Source organism: Pongo pygmaeus, chromosome 3 (assembly GCF_028885625.2).
Source record: "Pongo pygmaeus isolate AG05252 chromosome 3, NHGRI_mPonPyg2-v2.0_pri, whole genome shotgun sequence".
Taxonomy (NCBI): Eukaryota; Metazoa; Chordata; class Mammalia; order Primates; family Hominidae; genus Pongo; species Pongo pygmaeus.
Genome location: NC_072376.2, coordinates 115,296,186 through 115,312,961, shown reverse-complemented (window position 1 = coordinate 115,312,961; position 16,776 = coordinate 115,296,186). Strand labels below are relative to the sequence as shown.

The 16,776-nt window shown below is 39.0% G+C and overlaps 1 protein-coding gene across 1 annotated transcript in view; it reads left to right on the top strand.

Annotated features, from left to right (window-relative positions):
- MANBA (mannosidase beta) overlaps positions 1–16,776 on the top strand; it is a 123,944-nt gene that overhangs the window by 32,978 nt on the left and 74,190 nt on the right. Inside the window, exons 2-5 of the mRNA XM_054485534.2 lie at positions 1,396–1,490; positions 4,058–4,163; positions 4,982–5,152; positions 13,473–13,596. Of these exons, the coding sequence (XP_054341509.1) occupies positions 1,396–1,490; positions 4,058–4,163; positions 4,982–5,152; positions 13,473–13,596 (496 nt within the window). The remainder of the gene's footprint in view (positions 1–1,395; positions 1,491–4,057; positions 4,164–4,981; positions 5,153–13,472; positions 13,597–16,776) is intronic.

Sequence of the window (16,776 nt, the reverse complement as noted above, 5' to 3'; positions counted from 1 at the left end):
TGGGTGTGCCTTCTATCTCCACCCCTGCAAAAGCCCTACCTGAGGTCAGAAACAGATTGAAAGACTTACCCATTTTGGTTTTAGAAAATGCAAAGTTGAGTTAAAACCAATCGTACATTCCAGAAAAGTTCTCTCAATAGACTTTGCTTGCAAAGAGGCCTCCATTCTCTGCAGTGAAGAGCCTCATAAATGCCCCTTCACAAGGGGCTTTTTCATCTTTAGGAGACCTGAGTCTTCAGGAAAATCCTTTTCCGGAAGTATTTGCTCCATCAGAATGTTTTAAAAGCACCACTGCAAGAAATGCCTTTGAACAAAACATTTTTATGGAAAACACTACTATGCCAGAAGGCACCATCTCTGAAAACACAACCTACAACCATCCTCCTGAGGGAGATTCTGCTGGGACTGCATTCAACTTAGAGAAGACTGTGAAACACAATGGGAATACAACAACATGGGCACTGGCCTGTCTCCCGAGCCCAAAAGCTTCAATTACCCATTGCTCTTGTCCCCAGGTGATCAGTTTGAAATTCAGCTAAACCAGCAGCTACGGCCGGCCCCTCATCCCCAATAATGATGTGAGAAGACTCATTTCTCATGTTATCTGGACCTTGAAGATGGAGTGCTCTGAGACCCATGTGCAATTGGCCTGTACCAAGCTCATCTCTAGGACAGGCCTCCTGATTCATCAGTGAGCAGCAAGAAGTAAAGATGTCCAAGGCAGAATGGGATACGGACCAATGGAAAACAGAACTATATCACCGAGAGCACAGAAGCCCAGAGCAAACAGAAAGAGCAGAAGTCAAGTGAGGTGAGGACCACACAGAAACATGAAACCCAGATTTTCCTGTCATTTAGCATCTGCCAGGAAAGTGCCCACACAGGAGAACCTGGGACTCCCAGACCATAGTTTGTCTTGGCCATGTAACTTCGGCCATGACAGTGATCTCCCACTTTGCTCATTTAGAGAGTGAAACAGGTTAGTACACAAGATAAACTGTAAGCCGGACACGATGGCTCATGCCTGTAATCCTAGCACTTTGGGAGGCTGAGGTAGGTGGATCACTTGAGGTCAGGAGTTTGAGACCAGCTTGGTCAACATGGTGAAACCCTGTCTCCAAGGGGAAGCCAATCTTAATGTCCCCCCATTTTCTTTGATAATGAAGCTGTATTATTTATATCTCAGAGAATTATTTCATTTCAGGAAATTTGTTGGAATTTTCCCTTCACATTTTTCAGTATTAACGGTCTGTCCCCTCTTTGTACTACTAGGCTAAAAGTTCATTAATTTTTAGGTGATAAATAGCTGTTGTTAATAATTTATTTTATGTTTGTTGTATTAATTTATTTGTGCATATTTAACCATCTACCATAATTTTTACCTTGTATCAACAGGATTCTTACTACAGATTTAATGACCTTAACTACAGATGGGTCTCTTTGGATAACTGGACCTATAGCAAGGAATTTAAAATCCCCTTTGAAATTAGGTATGTATGTTTGTGGGTGTATTTTTATTATTATTTGAACTTTTCTTCTTTTTCTATCTAGGCAAAAATTTTGTGTTTTGTTTGTTTAGGTTACATATCTGAGAGTTAAGTAAGATGAAAGCCTTGTACTGTAAAAGTGGATATGTTATTTATGTTTTGTTTTGTATGTGAGGATGGTGCTACTAATCAACAGTCACCAAATTGTGTCTTATGGAGTCATTTTTCCAGTGGTTATGCTCTATGTAGTGCTAACCAGCCATTGAGACTATGACCTTGACCTATACTATGTGGTGAAGCCAGGAGGTGAAGCACAGGTACTGTTTTCAGTAATGTTCTGTTATTATAAGCAAATATTTCCATATGAGGCAGAATGTTACTCAAAGGTACCATCACTACTGCTAAATGAAAAAAATCCTTCTGTCCCTTTTATGTGATTTTTTTTTTGGTAATTATTTACTAGTCTTTTAAAGGGGGGAAAAGGCCAGAATATTGTTATCAATATCATGGAGTTACTGCTGTGCTCCAGGCTTTTATTTACAGATAATATTTAGAATATCTTTCGTAATGGTTCTATTTCACCTTGAACTCAACATATCCAATTGATTTTCCCCCTTAAAACTAACTTTATATTCTAACAGCTTCATTGTTTTTCTTAATGTAACACCATTTTCCAGTCTATGTCTAAGGTGCTTTGGGCTTATTACACCTTTTCTTCATCTTCCTGTGTTCAGTCTGTTCTGGGTCTTGCAAATTTTTGTCTAACAGTTCTCTTGGTTTGGCCCCTTCCATCTCATTTCCGTCTTTCCATCTTTGCCTAGAAGAGTGCCAGGAAAGAGGCCAAAGCTACCTAATCAAATTTCTTGCTTCATTCTTTTATTCTCCAATATTTTCAATTTAGAAACATTAGATTAATCATCCCAGAATATTGATTGTGCCAAGATAGGTATTCGTTCAAGAATAGCAAGTGTCTATTTTACTTGGCAAATCAAATATAAACTTCTCACTTGTCTGTGAAAATACAGCTGAAAGATGTCTGTCCCTGTAATACTGCCCACACCTCTCTGCCCCTTGGATTTGTCCAGCTTTTTCCTCCTTAGCTCCCCAGCCCAAATTACACATATGAGTCGATTACCTAAAAGTAATTCATGCTGTCAGCACTTCCTTGTTTTGGTTTTGCTCTTTGCAGGGGTAAGGGGTTCCTGCAAAGAGCAAAGGGTGTAGAATAGAAATGCCTCCACCCAGTCATTTCTACCTAGTTTAAAAAAAAAAACTTTATTGATATATAATTAACATATTGTACAATTCAGTCATTTAAAGTATATAATTCAATGGTTTTTAGTATACTTACAGTTACAAAACCATCACCACAATCAATTTTAGAACATTTTCCTCATCTCCCCGCAAAAAGTTACACCCATTAGCAGTCATTTCCCATTGCCCACTCCTCCTGCCCCTGAATTCTTATCCCAGCCCTAGGAACCACTGATTTACTTTCTGTCCCTCTGGATTTGCTTGTTCTGGATACCTCATATAAATGGAATCATACAATATGTGGGCCTTTGTGACCGCCTCTTTCACTTAGCATAATAATGTTTTCAAAGTTCATTCATGTTGTAGCATGTATCAGTACTTCATTCCTTTTTATTGTTGAATAGTATTTTATTGTATGAATACAACACATTTTATTTATTCTTCTCTTCATTAAGTTCTTGTTTCCATTTCAAAATCTTTTCTTATGAGATAAACTCTGATAGCACTTGTAGTTGTTCAACAATATTGCCAGCCAGCCACCAAATGCCAACCAGATTGCAGACTCCTTAAGTACAGGCACTATTATAGTTTCCTGTAAGGCTTAGCAGAGTGCTGGGTGCATAATATTCACTTATAGATGATAGTTTTCTAACGTGTTCTCTTAGACAGTGTCAGTAAATGTAGTTTGTGAGAATGTTTTATGTCTATTATTTAACTTGGTTCTCATTTTTTTTTTTTTTTGAGATGGAATCTTGCAAGTGCAGTGGTGGGATGTCCACTCACTGCAACCTCCGCCTCCTGGGTTCAAGCGATTCTCCTGCCTCAGTCTCCCTAGTAGCTCAGATTACAGGCACCTGCCACCACGCCTGGCTAGTTTTTTGTAATTTTAGTAGAGACCGGGTTTCACCATGTTGGCCAGGCTGGTCTCGAACTCCTGACCTCAGGTGATCCACCTGCCTAGGCCTCCCAAAGTGCTGGGATTACAGGCATGAGCCACTGCTCCCGGCCTAACTTGGTTCTCATAATAACTTTCTGAAGTATTAACTAGAAAAAGTCAATATATTTGGAAATTATAAGTTGTGCTCTTGGTTTTATGGTGATTTATTGATACATTATGGAGAAAGATAAGCTGGATCACTCAAAGGACGTAAGTATGTTTTAAAGCAGTACTTCTGAAAATGTCACTGGAAACTGCCTTTTAAGAATATATTTTTTGTGTGGAATATTTATTTCTTTAGGCCTTAAATAATACAAAAGAGACTTATCTAAGTTAATGCTTTACACATCTTGTTTTAAAAATCTTTTCTTTTTTTTAGCAAATGGCAAAAAGTAAATTTGATTCTTGAGGGAGTGGATACGGTTTCAAAAGTCCTGTTCAATGAAGTCACTATTGGGGAAACAGACAATATGTTCAATAGATATGTAAGTATATAATGACATTAGGTTAAAAAAACCATTTATGTGTGTTTATGTTAATTGCTTTTGTGAGTAGAGAAAAGTAAATGCATAATTGGCCATGTGACAAATATGAGCTCATTAAAGCACTGGATGAGTTAGTTGATTTCTCAGTTGCCACATTTGTGGAATAATGGAAACCTTACGAACCCCATGGGGTTAGTGTGGGGATTTAGTAAGCTAATTATATAAAATGTTGGCAAGTTCTTGGCACATAGGAAGTGTTCAAAACATGCCAATCCCTCCTCTGCTGATACAGTTTCATTGGACAAATGATTTTAAAATAAAATGTCATTTCCTTTCTGCAATAGTTACATTAAGAGATTATATGCTGATCATCCTTTCCTTTCAAAGGTAGACTTTTCAAAACAAAAATAACTCATTACTTAGAAATGCATGCTGTTCATACCAGAGAGGCAGGTTGTCATGAAGTGCCTAGGAAACCCTTGGCAGTTCAAGGCCACGTATAAGTAGACAGAGGAGACATTCCAGAGCTAAAGTTATTTTTTGCTCTATCCATTTCCCTAGGACCATCATTTTGCCAGGAAAAATAGAAGGAGAAGCCTAGAAACTTGGATTGGGTAGGAAAATATGCTTAGTTTTAACTAAAAGTGGGCAACTAAGTGATACTACAGTATTTCAGAGAAGTGTTTCCTCCTGCAAGGAGGCTAAACCTAGATCGGCGTTATATTATGCGTCTTTCATACAAAGTGCCTTTATCTAAAATTTTACACACAAGACTACTTCCACATCATGGGTTTGTCTGTTTGTTCCCTTTAACTTAGAGCTTTGATATTACCAACGTGGTCAGGGACGTGAACTCCATTGAGCTGCGTTTCCAGTCAGCGGTGTTGTATGCAGCACAGCAGAGCAAAGCTCACACTCGCTACCAGGTTCCCCCAGACTGCCCTCCACTTGTGCAGAAGGGTGAATGCCATGTCAACTTTGTTCGGAAGGTAATGGTCTCTCAAACAGGTCAGGTTTTATTTTTGAGGACGGGATGTGCTGGCATATGAAATGCTTATTTGAAGACTCCCATGGCATTTCAGAAGTTAGGAATCTCTTTCCTGATCCCTTAGTGGGGTTTGAAAATTTGAAATGAGAACCAAAAGATTATTTGAAATATTGTGGAGAATCTTTATCTTTTTCTAAGTTTTATTCATGAAGTGTGTTCAGAACTTAGGTAACAGAAAAAGAAAGAAAAAGAAAAATATGTGGCTGATAATGGAACTTTACAAATTATTTTTTTAACATTTATCAAACCTTTCACCAGATTGTGAAAATGTATTAGTGATTCTTGTTTCTAGGAAGCCCTCTGCAAATATTAGTATATATGATGATATGTTCTTGCATCTTACTGTCAGGTTCTCATAAAATCTAACAAAAAGATAACAAAGCCCACAAAAGTAATTATTTTTCTTAGAGTCTGATTCCAGTCTAGAGGACTTGGATCTATTTTACTACATGATTGAATCAGTATTCTATGCAACATTTGGTTTTTTAATGTTTATTTCATTTTACTTCACATTTAAAAAATGTTAATTGTATAAACTGTATATAAAATTTATCACTTTAATAATTTTTAAGTGTACAGTTTAGTAGTGTTAAGTATATTTACATTGTTAAGTAACCACAGAACTTTCTCATCTTGCAAAACTGAAACTCTATACCCATTACCCATTATATTATATTATACCCATTATTGTTTAAACAATAGCTCTCCATTTCCTTCTCCCCAGCCCCTTGCAACCACCATTCTACTCTTTTCTTTTTTTTTTTTTTGAGACTGGGTCACACTCTGTTGCCCAGGCTGGAGTACAGTGGTGTGATCACAACTCACGGCAGCCTCCACCTCCTGGGCTCAAGCGATGCTCCCACCTAGGTCTCTTGAGTAGCTAGGACTACCGGCAAACACCACCATGCCCAGATAATTTTTGTATTTTTTTTGTAGAGACAGGATTTTGCCATGTTGCCCAGGCTGGTCTCTAACTGTAAGGCTCAAGCAATGTGCCCACTTTGGCCTCCCAAAGTGCCAGGATTACAGGTGTGAGCCACCATGCCTGGCCCATTCTACTCTTTTCTATGTGTTTGATTCCTCTAGAAATCTTACATAAGTGGAATCATACAGTATTTGTCTTTTTGTGACGGACTTATTTCACTTAGCATAATTTCCTCATGATTCATCCATGTTGTAGCATGTGTCAGAATTTCTTTACTTTTTAAGGCTGAATAACATACCATTCTGTGCATATACCACATTTTGTTTATCCATTCATCCACTGACGGACATTTAGGTTGCTTCCACCTTTTGACTATTGTGAATAATGCTGCTATGAACATGGGTGTACAAATATCTCTACTTGACCCTTCTTTCAGTTCTTTTGGATATATTCCCAGAAATGGTATGGTTGGATCATATGGTAATTCTTTAATTTTTTGAGGGATTGAATTTGTTTATTATTTATTTATTTATTTATTTGAGATGGAGTTTTGCTCTGTTGCTCAAGCTAGAATGCGGTGGCGAGATCTCAGCTCACTGCAACCTCCGCCTCCCGTGTTAAAACAATTCTCTTGCCTCAGCCCCCTGAGTAGCTGGGATTCCAGGCATGCACCACCACATTTGGCTAATTTTTTTATTTTTAGTAGAGACGGAGTTTCGCCATGTTGGCCAGGCTGCTCTTGAACTCCTGACCTCAGGTGATCCACCTGCCTCGGCCTCCCAAAGTGTTGGGATTACAGGCGTGAGCCAGGAAATTTAGTTTTAACAACAAATGTAATGATTGGGCTCATTGTGAAGACACTAAACATGTTTTCCCAATACTCTTTAGGTAGAACTGTTACATTAGCTAATATGCTCTGATTTAATTAAGTGGCTCTTTTTCAGCTGGATTGATTTACTATTATGTTTCCTTAATGTAAGTACTAGGATTAAAATTATACCTCCTCCTGTTTGATTCAACCTACCCAAACTTGTGTCAATGACCCATTAACCATTTGTTCAAATTACTGTAATAACAGCCTTAGAGTATTGCTTTGACAATTTTCAGTAGTCAAGTATTCCATGGAATATTTGTCTACTTATAAGTCTGGATAAGATTTATCTTTTGATTCTTTGCCTTTGGCTTCCAATGACACAGTGGTTTAAATGCTAGAGGTTGTACTTTTTCCCTCTCCCCTTCCTTTTTTTTTTTTGAGTTGGAGTCTCACTCTGTTGCCCAGGCTGGAGTGCAGTGGCGTGACCTCGACTCACTGCAACCTCAACTCACTGCAACCTCTGCCCCCCGGGTTCAAGTGATTCTCCTGCCTAGCCTCCCGAGTAGCTGGGATTACAGGCACCTGCCACCATGCCTGGCTAATTTTTGTATTTTTTTGTTTTTGAGACAGAGTCTTGCTCTGTTGCCCAGGCTGGAGTGCAGTGGCGCGATCTCAGCTTACTGCAAGCTCCGCCTCCTGGGTTCAAGCCATTCTCTTGCCTCAGCCTCCCGAGTAGCTGGGACTACAGGTGCCTGCCACCATGCCCGGCTAATATTTGTATTTTTAGTAGAGATGGGGTTTCACCATGTTGGCCAGGCTGGTCACGAACTCCTGACCTCAGGTGATCCACCCACCTTGGCCTCCCAAAGTGCTGGGATTACAGGCGTGAGCTACTGTGCTGGCTTCCCCTTCCATTTTTAACCTTTATCAAAACTGAAACTATCCTGGATCTTAATGTGAAAGTTACTTTTCAAGTCATCAATAAAGATAATATAAATGTTATACATATATCCATATGCTATTTTCCCTCCACCATACTCTCCACCATAACTTAAAACATACTCTCAAGTTATCTAGATAGAACATAGTCCTTTGTCACTAACATCAGGAATCAGACCCAGTTTTCTGCTATCACAATGTTTTGGACACTAACCTCTGGGTAGACTTCCGGAACAATTGCAAGTTGCATCTAGGTATTTCTGACTAGATTGACATGGTCCAGTGGGAAGACACCTGAGTTGGAGACAAAGTGAAGAGTCTTGGGTCTGAATTCTGGCTTTGTGAACATAGAATAACTTGAGGCATGCCCATCATTTGTACATGGAGCTAATCCCTGATATGAGGATATAGTGAAATAACAATGTAAATGCACTTTGCGTGTTGTAAAGTGCTATACAACCATTCAAAAAGTAGAGTGGTGATATCTATTTTGGAGGCTTAGTACTATAATTACAGGTAATGAACAAGATGCTCAGCTTAGGTTATATGAAGTTAGTGGGGTCTTTAATCTCTTAATTCTGTTATCTTCATAAACTGAGACTGCACGTCACCTCAGGACAACTATTGTACAAATTGATTCTAGAACATGTATGTTTAAACAATATGAAATCTGATTGTAAAACGTGTGTTTGAACAGTATGAAATCAGTACACCCTGAAAAAGAACAGAATAACAGCGATTTTCAGGGAACAAGGGAAGATAACCATAACGTCTGACTGCCTGTGGCGTCAGGCAGAATAGAGCCATATTTTTCTTCTTGCAGAAAGCCTATAAATGGATGTGTGAGTAGGAGAAATATCGCTGAATTCTTTTCCCAGCAAGGAGTAACCCTGGGGAAGGAATGCATTCCTGGGGGTAGGTCTATAGACGGCCGCTCTGGGAGTGTCTGTCTTATGCGGTTGAGATAAGGACTGAAATACACCCTGGTCTCCTGCAGTACCCTCAGGCTTATGAGGATTGGGAAATTCCAGCCTGGTAAATTCTAGTCAGACCAATTCTCTGCTCTTGAAACCTGTTTCCTGTTAAGATGTTTATCAAGACAATGCTTGCACAGCAGGACATAGACCCTCATCAGTAATTTTAATTTTGCCTTGCCTTATGACCTTTATTGCCCTTTGAAGCATGTGATCTTTGTGACTTACTCCCTGTTCGTACACCCCCTCCCCTTTTAAAATCCCTAATAAAAACTTGCTGGTTTTGCGGCTCGGGGTCGTCATCATTGTCCTACCAATATGTGATGTCATCCCCAGAGGCCCAGCTGTAAAATTTATCTCTTTGTACTCTTTCTCTTTATTTCTCAGACTGGCCGACACTTAGGGAAAATAGAAAAGAACCTATGTTGAAATATTGGGGGCTGGTTCCCCTGATACTCTCTTTCACCAGTTCTTTGAACCTCCGCTTTCCCTGTAGCAACCTAAGTCCCCTCTTGTCTCTGCTTCCTTTTCTGTCCAGAATGGATAGTGGGACTCATCACTTCTGCTACCCTCTTACCAATGTTTGATGCCATCTTCCTTGTTTTCCATTTACATCTCTGGCCGTTCCATGTAAGTCTCTTTATCCACATCCTTGTTCTCTTAAAAGTTATATTATAGGGCCTTTCTCTGTTCTAGACTCTTTTCTCATTTTATACCCTCTCTAGGCTATCTCATTTTTCATTTCTTCCATAACAAATCTATTTGCCATTATCTCCCAATATTGTGTCTTCAGCCCAACTTTTCTTCAATTCCAGACCTTACATTCAGATGCTTATTTAGCATCATCACTTGTCTGATTCACAGGGACCTAAAGCTCAGTATGCTCCACACTGCACTTGTGATTTAAGTCCTTCTCCCAGGGTTCTGTCTCTTGCTGAATGGAATACTATCCACAACAGGTGCTCAAGCCAGAAACTTGAGGTTTTTCTTGACACTTTTATCTCCTTTTTCTCTCTTCCAATCAATTGCTTAGTCCTCCTGATGATGTGAATACTACCTCTTCAATAGCTCTTCAGTCTGTTCACATTTCATTTCTGCTACTATGTCGTGAGTTTAGTCATGCCTTGCATGAAATATTGCCCTGGTTGCCTAACTGGCATCCCTGAAGCTTCACTTGCCTTCCTCTAGTTAATCATTCACAGAGCAGCTAGAATGGTCTTTTCAGAAAAAAATGATCACAACACCGCTTTTCTTCAAACTCTTCAACAGCTTCTCATTGCCTTTAGGCCAATGTCCATGGGTCTTAACTCTGTCTGGCCCATGCTCACTTCTCCAATCGTCTCCCTGCCTCTTCCCATTGTTCTCTCTTCAGCTCCTGGAATGCATCATACTGTCCTGCACCTCCAGACCTTTGCACATGCTGTTCCTTCTGAAAGGAATGCTTCTGGGCCAGCACAGTGACTCATGACTGTAATCTCAGCACTTTGGGAGGCCAAAGCAGGTGGATCACTTGAGTTCAGGAGCTTGAGATCAGATTGGACAACATGACAAAACCCCAACTCTAAAAAAAATACAAAAATTAGCCTGTAGTCCCAGCCACTCAGGAGGCTGAGGTGGGAGGAGCCTGAAGGTTGAGGCTGCAGTGAGCCAAGATTGTGTCACTGCACTCCAGCCTGGGTGACAGAGTGAGACATCTCAAAAAAAAAAAAAAAAAAAAAAGCTCCTGCTTGCCATTTGCCTGCTCACAGTGGATAAATGGTACTCACCCTTTAGGGTCATTTTTTTTCAGGAAAACTCATCTTGATACCCATCCTCCTCAACCTCTCACTGTATGTTCCCTGCCTATTTCCATTGTAAAACTAATTATACTTGTAATTATTTATTCAATGCTTGAATTTCGTGCTTGACCATGAGCATTATAAGCAGAAGAACTGTGTCTATTGTGTATATTGAAGTACTCCCAGCCTGAAACATAGAAGGCACTCATAAATACTTCTTGAAGAGGTTAAGGGTGATTTGTAGCTCTTAATGGGGAAAATAGTCTCTCTCATAAGATGTTGATTATTTTGCTCTCCTTCTTTTCCCTATCTCCAATGAAAAAATTACAAATGGATACTAAAATTCTCCCATAAATGTCCCTAAGATGGTTTTCATTCTGAATATGAGAATCTGCTGCTTAAGTGGTAAATTTAGACAGATGTGGATGCTATAAAGTAATTTTAGTTCTTTGTTTTTATCCATAGTAAAAACAAATTTATCTCTATCTTAGGTAAGTACAGAGCTATGGAAATAATACCCAAATGACAACAGTTTGGCCAAATCTTCAGGTTCTATTTCACAAATGATTCCATCTAGAAGGATTTTAGTATTTCCTCTGGTGCTTGTTACTTTTTTTCCCCCCATAAAATGTATGACCCAAACTTGTTCCTTTTTAAAAGCTGAACTCATAGCTTTACACATTTTAATTAACTGTTCTGAAAATATTTTTTTCTTTTAAGAAGTAGAAATTAGAAAACATTCTGTGTGAAAGGGATTTATTTTACAGAATTATTTCTTAGTTTTGAATTTGAACTCTGTAACTTAATATGGAAGTTGAATGTCATCAAGGGAGAGACAGGTACCCAGGTCAAATAAGATTGGATAAAAAGTCTGCCTTGGCCACCTGTGTCAGGGGCTAAAGATCGAACTGATTGTTTTTGGGCTTCATGTTCAGAAACAAGGACTTCTGAATTCATACCTGAGGTTGGCAAGTTTAGCCAGAGCTTTAAAAAACCTATTTATAAAGTGTTTGTCTTTCAATATGTTTCCTCATTCTCTCTTTTTTTTTTTTGAGACCGAGTTTCACTCTTGTTGCCCAGGCTGGAGCGCAGTGGTGCGATCTCAACTCACCATAACCTCCGCCTCCCGGGTTCAAGCGATTCTCCTGCCTGAGCCTCCTGAGTAGCTGGGATTACAGGCATGCGCCACCACACCCAACTACTTTTGTATTTTTAGTAGAGACGGGGTTTCTCCATGTTGGTCAGGCTGGTCTCGAACTCCCAACCTCAGATGACCCACCCGCCTCGGCCTCCCAAAGTGTTGATATTACATGTGTGAGCCACTGCGCCCGGCCTTCTCATTCTTTTTAATTATTACATGTAAGCACAATATTCTTTGTAGCTATTAGATTTAAATACAATGGTTAGGTTCAGAGATATTATAGAGAAGTTTAAAGAGGAACTATTGAATTGCTTCAATGTAGTATGCATTTGAAGAATAAATGTACAACTCTTCATAGATTTTATGTTCTTAGAACATTTCTGCCAAATTTATCTGTTTCATAGGTTATATGCAGCATAGATATATTGGATATATTGGATATTGTATTAGTTATCTATTGTGATGTAACAAATTATGCCAAAACTTATCAGCTTAAAACAACATTTATTGATGAGAACACATGGGCACATAGAGGGGAACAACACACCCTGGGGCCTGCTGGAAGGTGGAGGGTGGGAGGAGAGAGAGGATCAGGGAAAATAACTAATGGGTACTAGGCTTAATAGCTGGATGATGAAATAATCTCTATGACAAACCCCCGTGACACAAGTTTACCTGTATAACAAACCTGCACTTGTACCCCTGAACTTAAAAGTTAAAAAAAGAAAATATGTGGACTATAGGTTTTCTGATTTCTAAAAAATAATAATGAACAAAACATTTATTATGGTAGCTTCTGTTAGTTAGGAATCTGAGTTGAGTGTGTCTTAGCTGGATGCCTCTGGCTTAAGGTATCTCATGAGGTTATAGTCAAGCTGTCAGCCATGGCTGCAGTTGTCTCAAGGCTTGGCTCAAGCTAACTCAAGGCTGAAGAGTCTGTTTCTGAGCTCACTTGTGGTTATTGGCAGACCTCAGATTGCTCATATGGGTCTCTCCACAGAGCTGCCCCATGCAACAGAGGCTGGCTTCCCTCTTGGCCAAGAGAGGGCACGAAAGAGTACCCAAAATTCAAGGCTTAGTCTCTTATAACCTAATTAATAAAATCACATCATTTCTGCTATATGCTGTTGGTTAGAAGTGATTCACTAGGTCGCTTCAAAGTGGGGATCATTGTGGACCACCTCAGAGGCTGTGTATGGTGGTTGGGGGGCACACACACAGTTTTGCACTAACTTGTGGTCCCCCCAAATTCATATGTTGAAGTCCTAACCTCTGGTATCTCAGAATGTAATCATATTTGGAGAAGGTCTTTAAGGGGTGATTAAGATAAAATGAGGCAGTTAGGGTGGGCCCTATTCCAATACAACTAGTGTCATTGTAAGAAGGGGACATTTGGACAATGGAAAGAGATACCAGGGATGCCTAGCACAGAAAAAGACCATGTGAGGACACAGTGCAAACAGAGGAGAGAGGCCTCAGGAGGAACCAAACCTGCTGATAGCTTGATCTTGGACTTCACTGTGAGAAAATAAATTTCCATTGTTTAAACCACTTAGTTTGTGATACTTTGTTCTGGCTGCCATAGCAAACTTATATACACATACGTAACATTTTTAAAGAAAATGTTTTTCATAATGTTTAAATTTCATGGTAATCAGAATATATCTTCTTTTTCTCCTTGAAATTGCAGGAGCAATGTTCCTTTAGTTGGGACTGGGGGCCTTCCTTTCCTACCCAGGGAATCTGGAAAGATGTTAGAATTGAAGCCTATAATATTTGTCACCTGAACTACTTCACATTTTCTCCACTATATGGTAAGCTGAAAGATGTGATTTTTTTTCTTTTTGAGTCTTCTTGTTATAAAAATTGGGTTTATAATTGAAATACAGAGGTATGCTTTTCAGAGATTTAGAATTTTTAAAAACTTTGTGGTACGATCAATTTATAAAAGAAAAAAATAGGTGCCAACTGATTTTACAGGAAAATTGACAATATAAAGCAGGTATGTAGGTAGATATCTTTTAGCATATTTTACAGAAAAAGGAAAAAATAAAATGGAAGAGCAGCTCCAAGTTTTCCTGAGATAAGTACTCTTTCTTGAAAGAACTGGGCCTGCTGGCTGGTGCTCCTTTTTGCTGCCTCTGTAGTCACTTTCAGTGTCGAATTCTTGCTTTGCTCACATCGTTAGACTGGCTTTCTGTCTCTGTACATTTTCTTTATAACTGGGAGGACTACTCTGAGGGCCCTGACACAAGGGCCCTGACACAACAGCCTTGTGAAGAGTTAAAAATAAACTGGAAGGTAAACAGGGCAAAAGAAAGATTTCTTTTCTTTTTTTTTTTTTTTTTGAGATGGAGTTTCACTCTTGTTGCCCAGCCTGAAGTGCAATGACACGATCTTGGCTCACTGCAGCCTCTGCCTCCTGGGTTCAAGCGATTCTCCTGCCTCAGCCTCCTGAGTAGCTCTGATTACAGGCATGTGTCACCACGCCCAGCTAATTTTGCATTTTTAGTAGAGACGGGGTTTTTCCATGTTGGCCAGTCTCGAACTCCTGACCTCAGGTGATCTGCCTGCCTCAGCCTCCCAAAGTGCTGGGATTACAGGCGTGAGCCACCACGCCTGGCCAAAAGAAATATTTCTAAGGTGAAAAATAGTACTTTTTAAGTTGAAGCAACTGTTCAATATCAAGGAACATTGAAATAGAATCTCAGAAATCTCACAGATGTCAGTGGATAAGTTAAAAGTGGGTTAAATATTTGTTGCTTTCTTTGCTCAGCACTGTGTTTATTTGATAAAAGAAACAGAGTAAGTCCACTGATCCCTTCATGTGTGGGGAGGGGAGATACAAACAATTACCAAACAAAACAAATAACCTTCCAAGATAAGAGCCAGAAAATCAAAGATCAGTGAGGATTTAAGAAGTTAGGGAAATGAAGGGTGAAGATGGAGGCAAGTGAGATCTTAAATGAGAGCATGCAATGCTCAGTGTAATCACACGAAGACCTAACTAGATGAAATCAGTAAGAAAGAATGTGGTGTGTCAGTTCAAGAGTTCTGTTATCTTGAGAGCCCTGGTGACCTTAGCTTTCTATTCAATTGAGCCAAATCTCTATTTTCTGAAGGCAGAAGATGAAAGCAAATGATAGATGCTTGGATTTGAGGAGGTTATTTGGTGCTGTTGGTATTTTTAAACTTTAAAAAGGCATTAAAAGATCTAATTTAAATAGCACATGTAAATGTGGCTGTGCTTATAATTCTCTAGTTTAGTGCTTCCCAAACTATTCTTCTGAGGTGTAATCCAACTAAAGATTTTCACTACTAAAATCAAATAATGGTTTAATCTCCCTTCATCCCATGTTACCACACATACGTTTTCTCAGGTATAAATAACAGAATCTGGTGTAAGAAGTGGTCTGAGCTGAGCGCAGTGGCTCATGCCTGTAATTCCAGCACTTTGGGAGGCCAAAGTGGGTGGATTCCCTGAGCCTAAGAGTTAGAGACCAACCTGGGCAACATGGCAAAATCCTATCTCTGACAAAAAATACAAAAATTAGCCAGGCCTGGTGGCGTTCACCTGTAGTCCCAGCTACTTGAGAGGCTGAGGTGGCAGGATCGCTTGAGCTCAGGAGGTAGAGCTGCTGTGAGTTGTGATTGTACCACTGCACTCCAGCCTGGGTGACGGAGCGAGATGCTGTTTCAAAAAAAACAAAAGTGGTCTGATTTAGCAAAAAGTTATTTATTTGTTTTGAAGCTTAATCAGTATTTTAGGTGGTCTGCAAAATGCATTATAAGCTCTAGGTACCCTGATGCCTGAAAAAAATTTGAATAATTCTGCTCTGGTTTAATTTACAATTTGAATATGAAACTAAACATTTCTTCCTGAGTTATTAGAGTTCACTTTATTAGTCACTAGTGAATGAGTGAATTTTATATGAATTAAATTAATTTAAATGGTGCTTAAAATTCAATTTAGATTCAGTGTAAACAGTTCCTCCTCTCAACTACATTTGTGAAGGTTAAATACATTTTTTAAATTGACACATAATATTTGTACATATTTATGGGGTATGTGTGGTATTTTGTTACATGCATAGAATGTGTAATGATCAAGTCAAGGTAATTCGGGTATCTATCACCTCTAGTATTTAACATTTCTCTGTGTTGGGAATATTTCAAGTCCTCTCTTCTAGCTATTTTGAAATATACAATACATGTTGTTAAGTATAGTCACACTATTATGCTGTCAAACATTAGAACTTATTCCTTCTATTTAAATGCATGCTTGTACCCATTCATCAGCCTTTCTTCATTCCTCTCTGCCACTCATATACCCCTCCTAGCCTCTGGTCTCTATTATTTCACTCTCTACCTCCATGAGATCAACATTTTTACCTCCGACGTGTGAGTGGCAAGATGCAAAATTTGTCTTTCTGTGTCTGACTAATTTCACTTAACATAATGACCTCCAGTTCCATCCATGTTGCTGTGGAAGACATGATTTTATTCTTTTTTATCCATTCATCTGTTGATGGACACTTAGGTTGATTCTGTATCTTTGCTATTGTGAATAGTGCTGCAATAAACATGGGGGTGCAAGTGTCTTTTTGTTATACTGATTTCTTTTTCTATGGATAAATACCTATTAGTGGGATTCTTGGATTGTATGGTAATGGTTCTACTATTAGTTTCTTGAGAAATATAGTATTTCCATTGTGGCCGTACTCACTCATATTCCCACTAACAGTGTATAAATGTTTCCTTTTCTCTGCATCCTCTCCAGCATCTATTATTTTTTGTCTTTTCAGTAATAGTCATTCTAACTGGAGTAAGATACTTTTTGTGGTTTTGATTTACAGTTCCCTGATGATTAGTGATGTTGACCATTTGTGCATATACCTGTTGGCCATTCGTATGTCTTCTTTAGAGAAATGTCTATTCATGTCCTTTGCCCACTTTTAAATGAGGTTATTTGCTTTTTTACTGTTCAGTTGAGT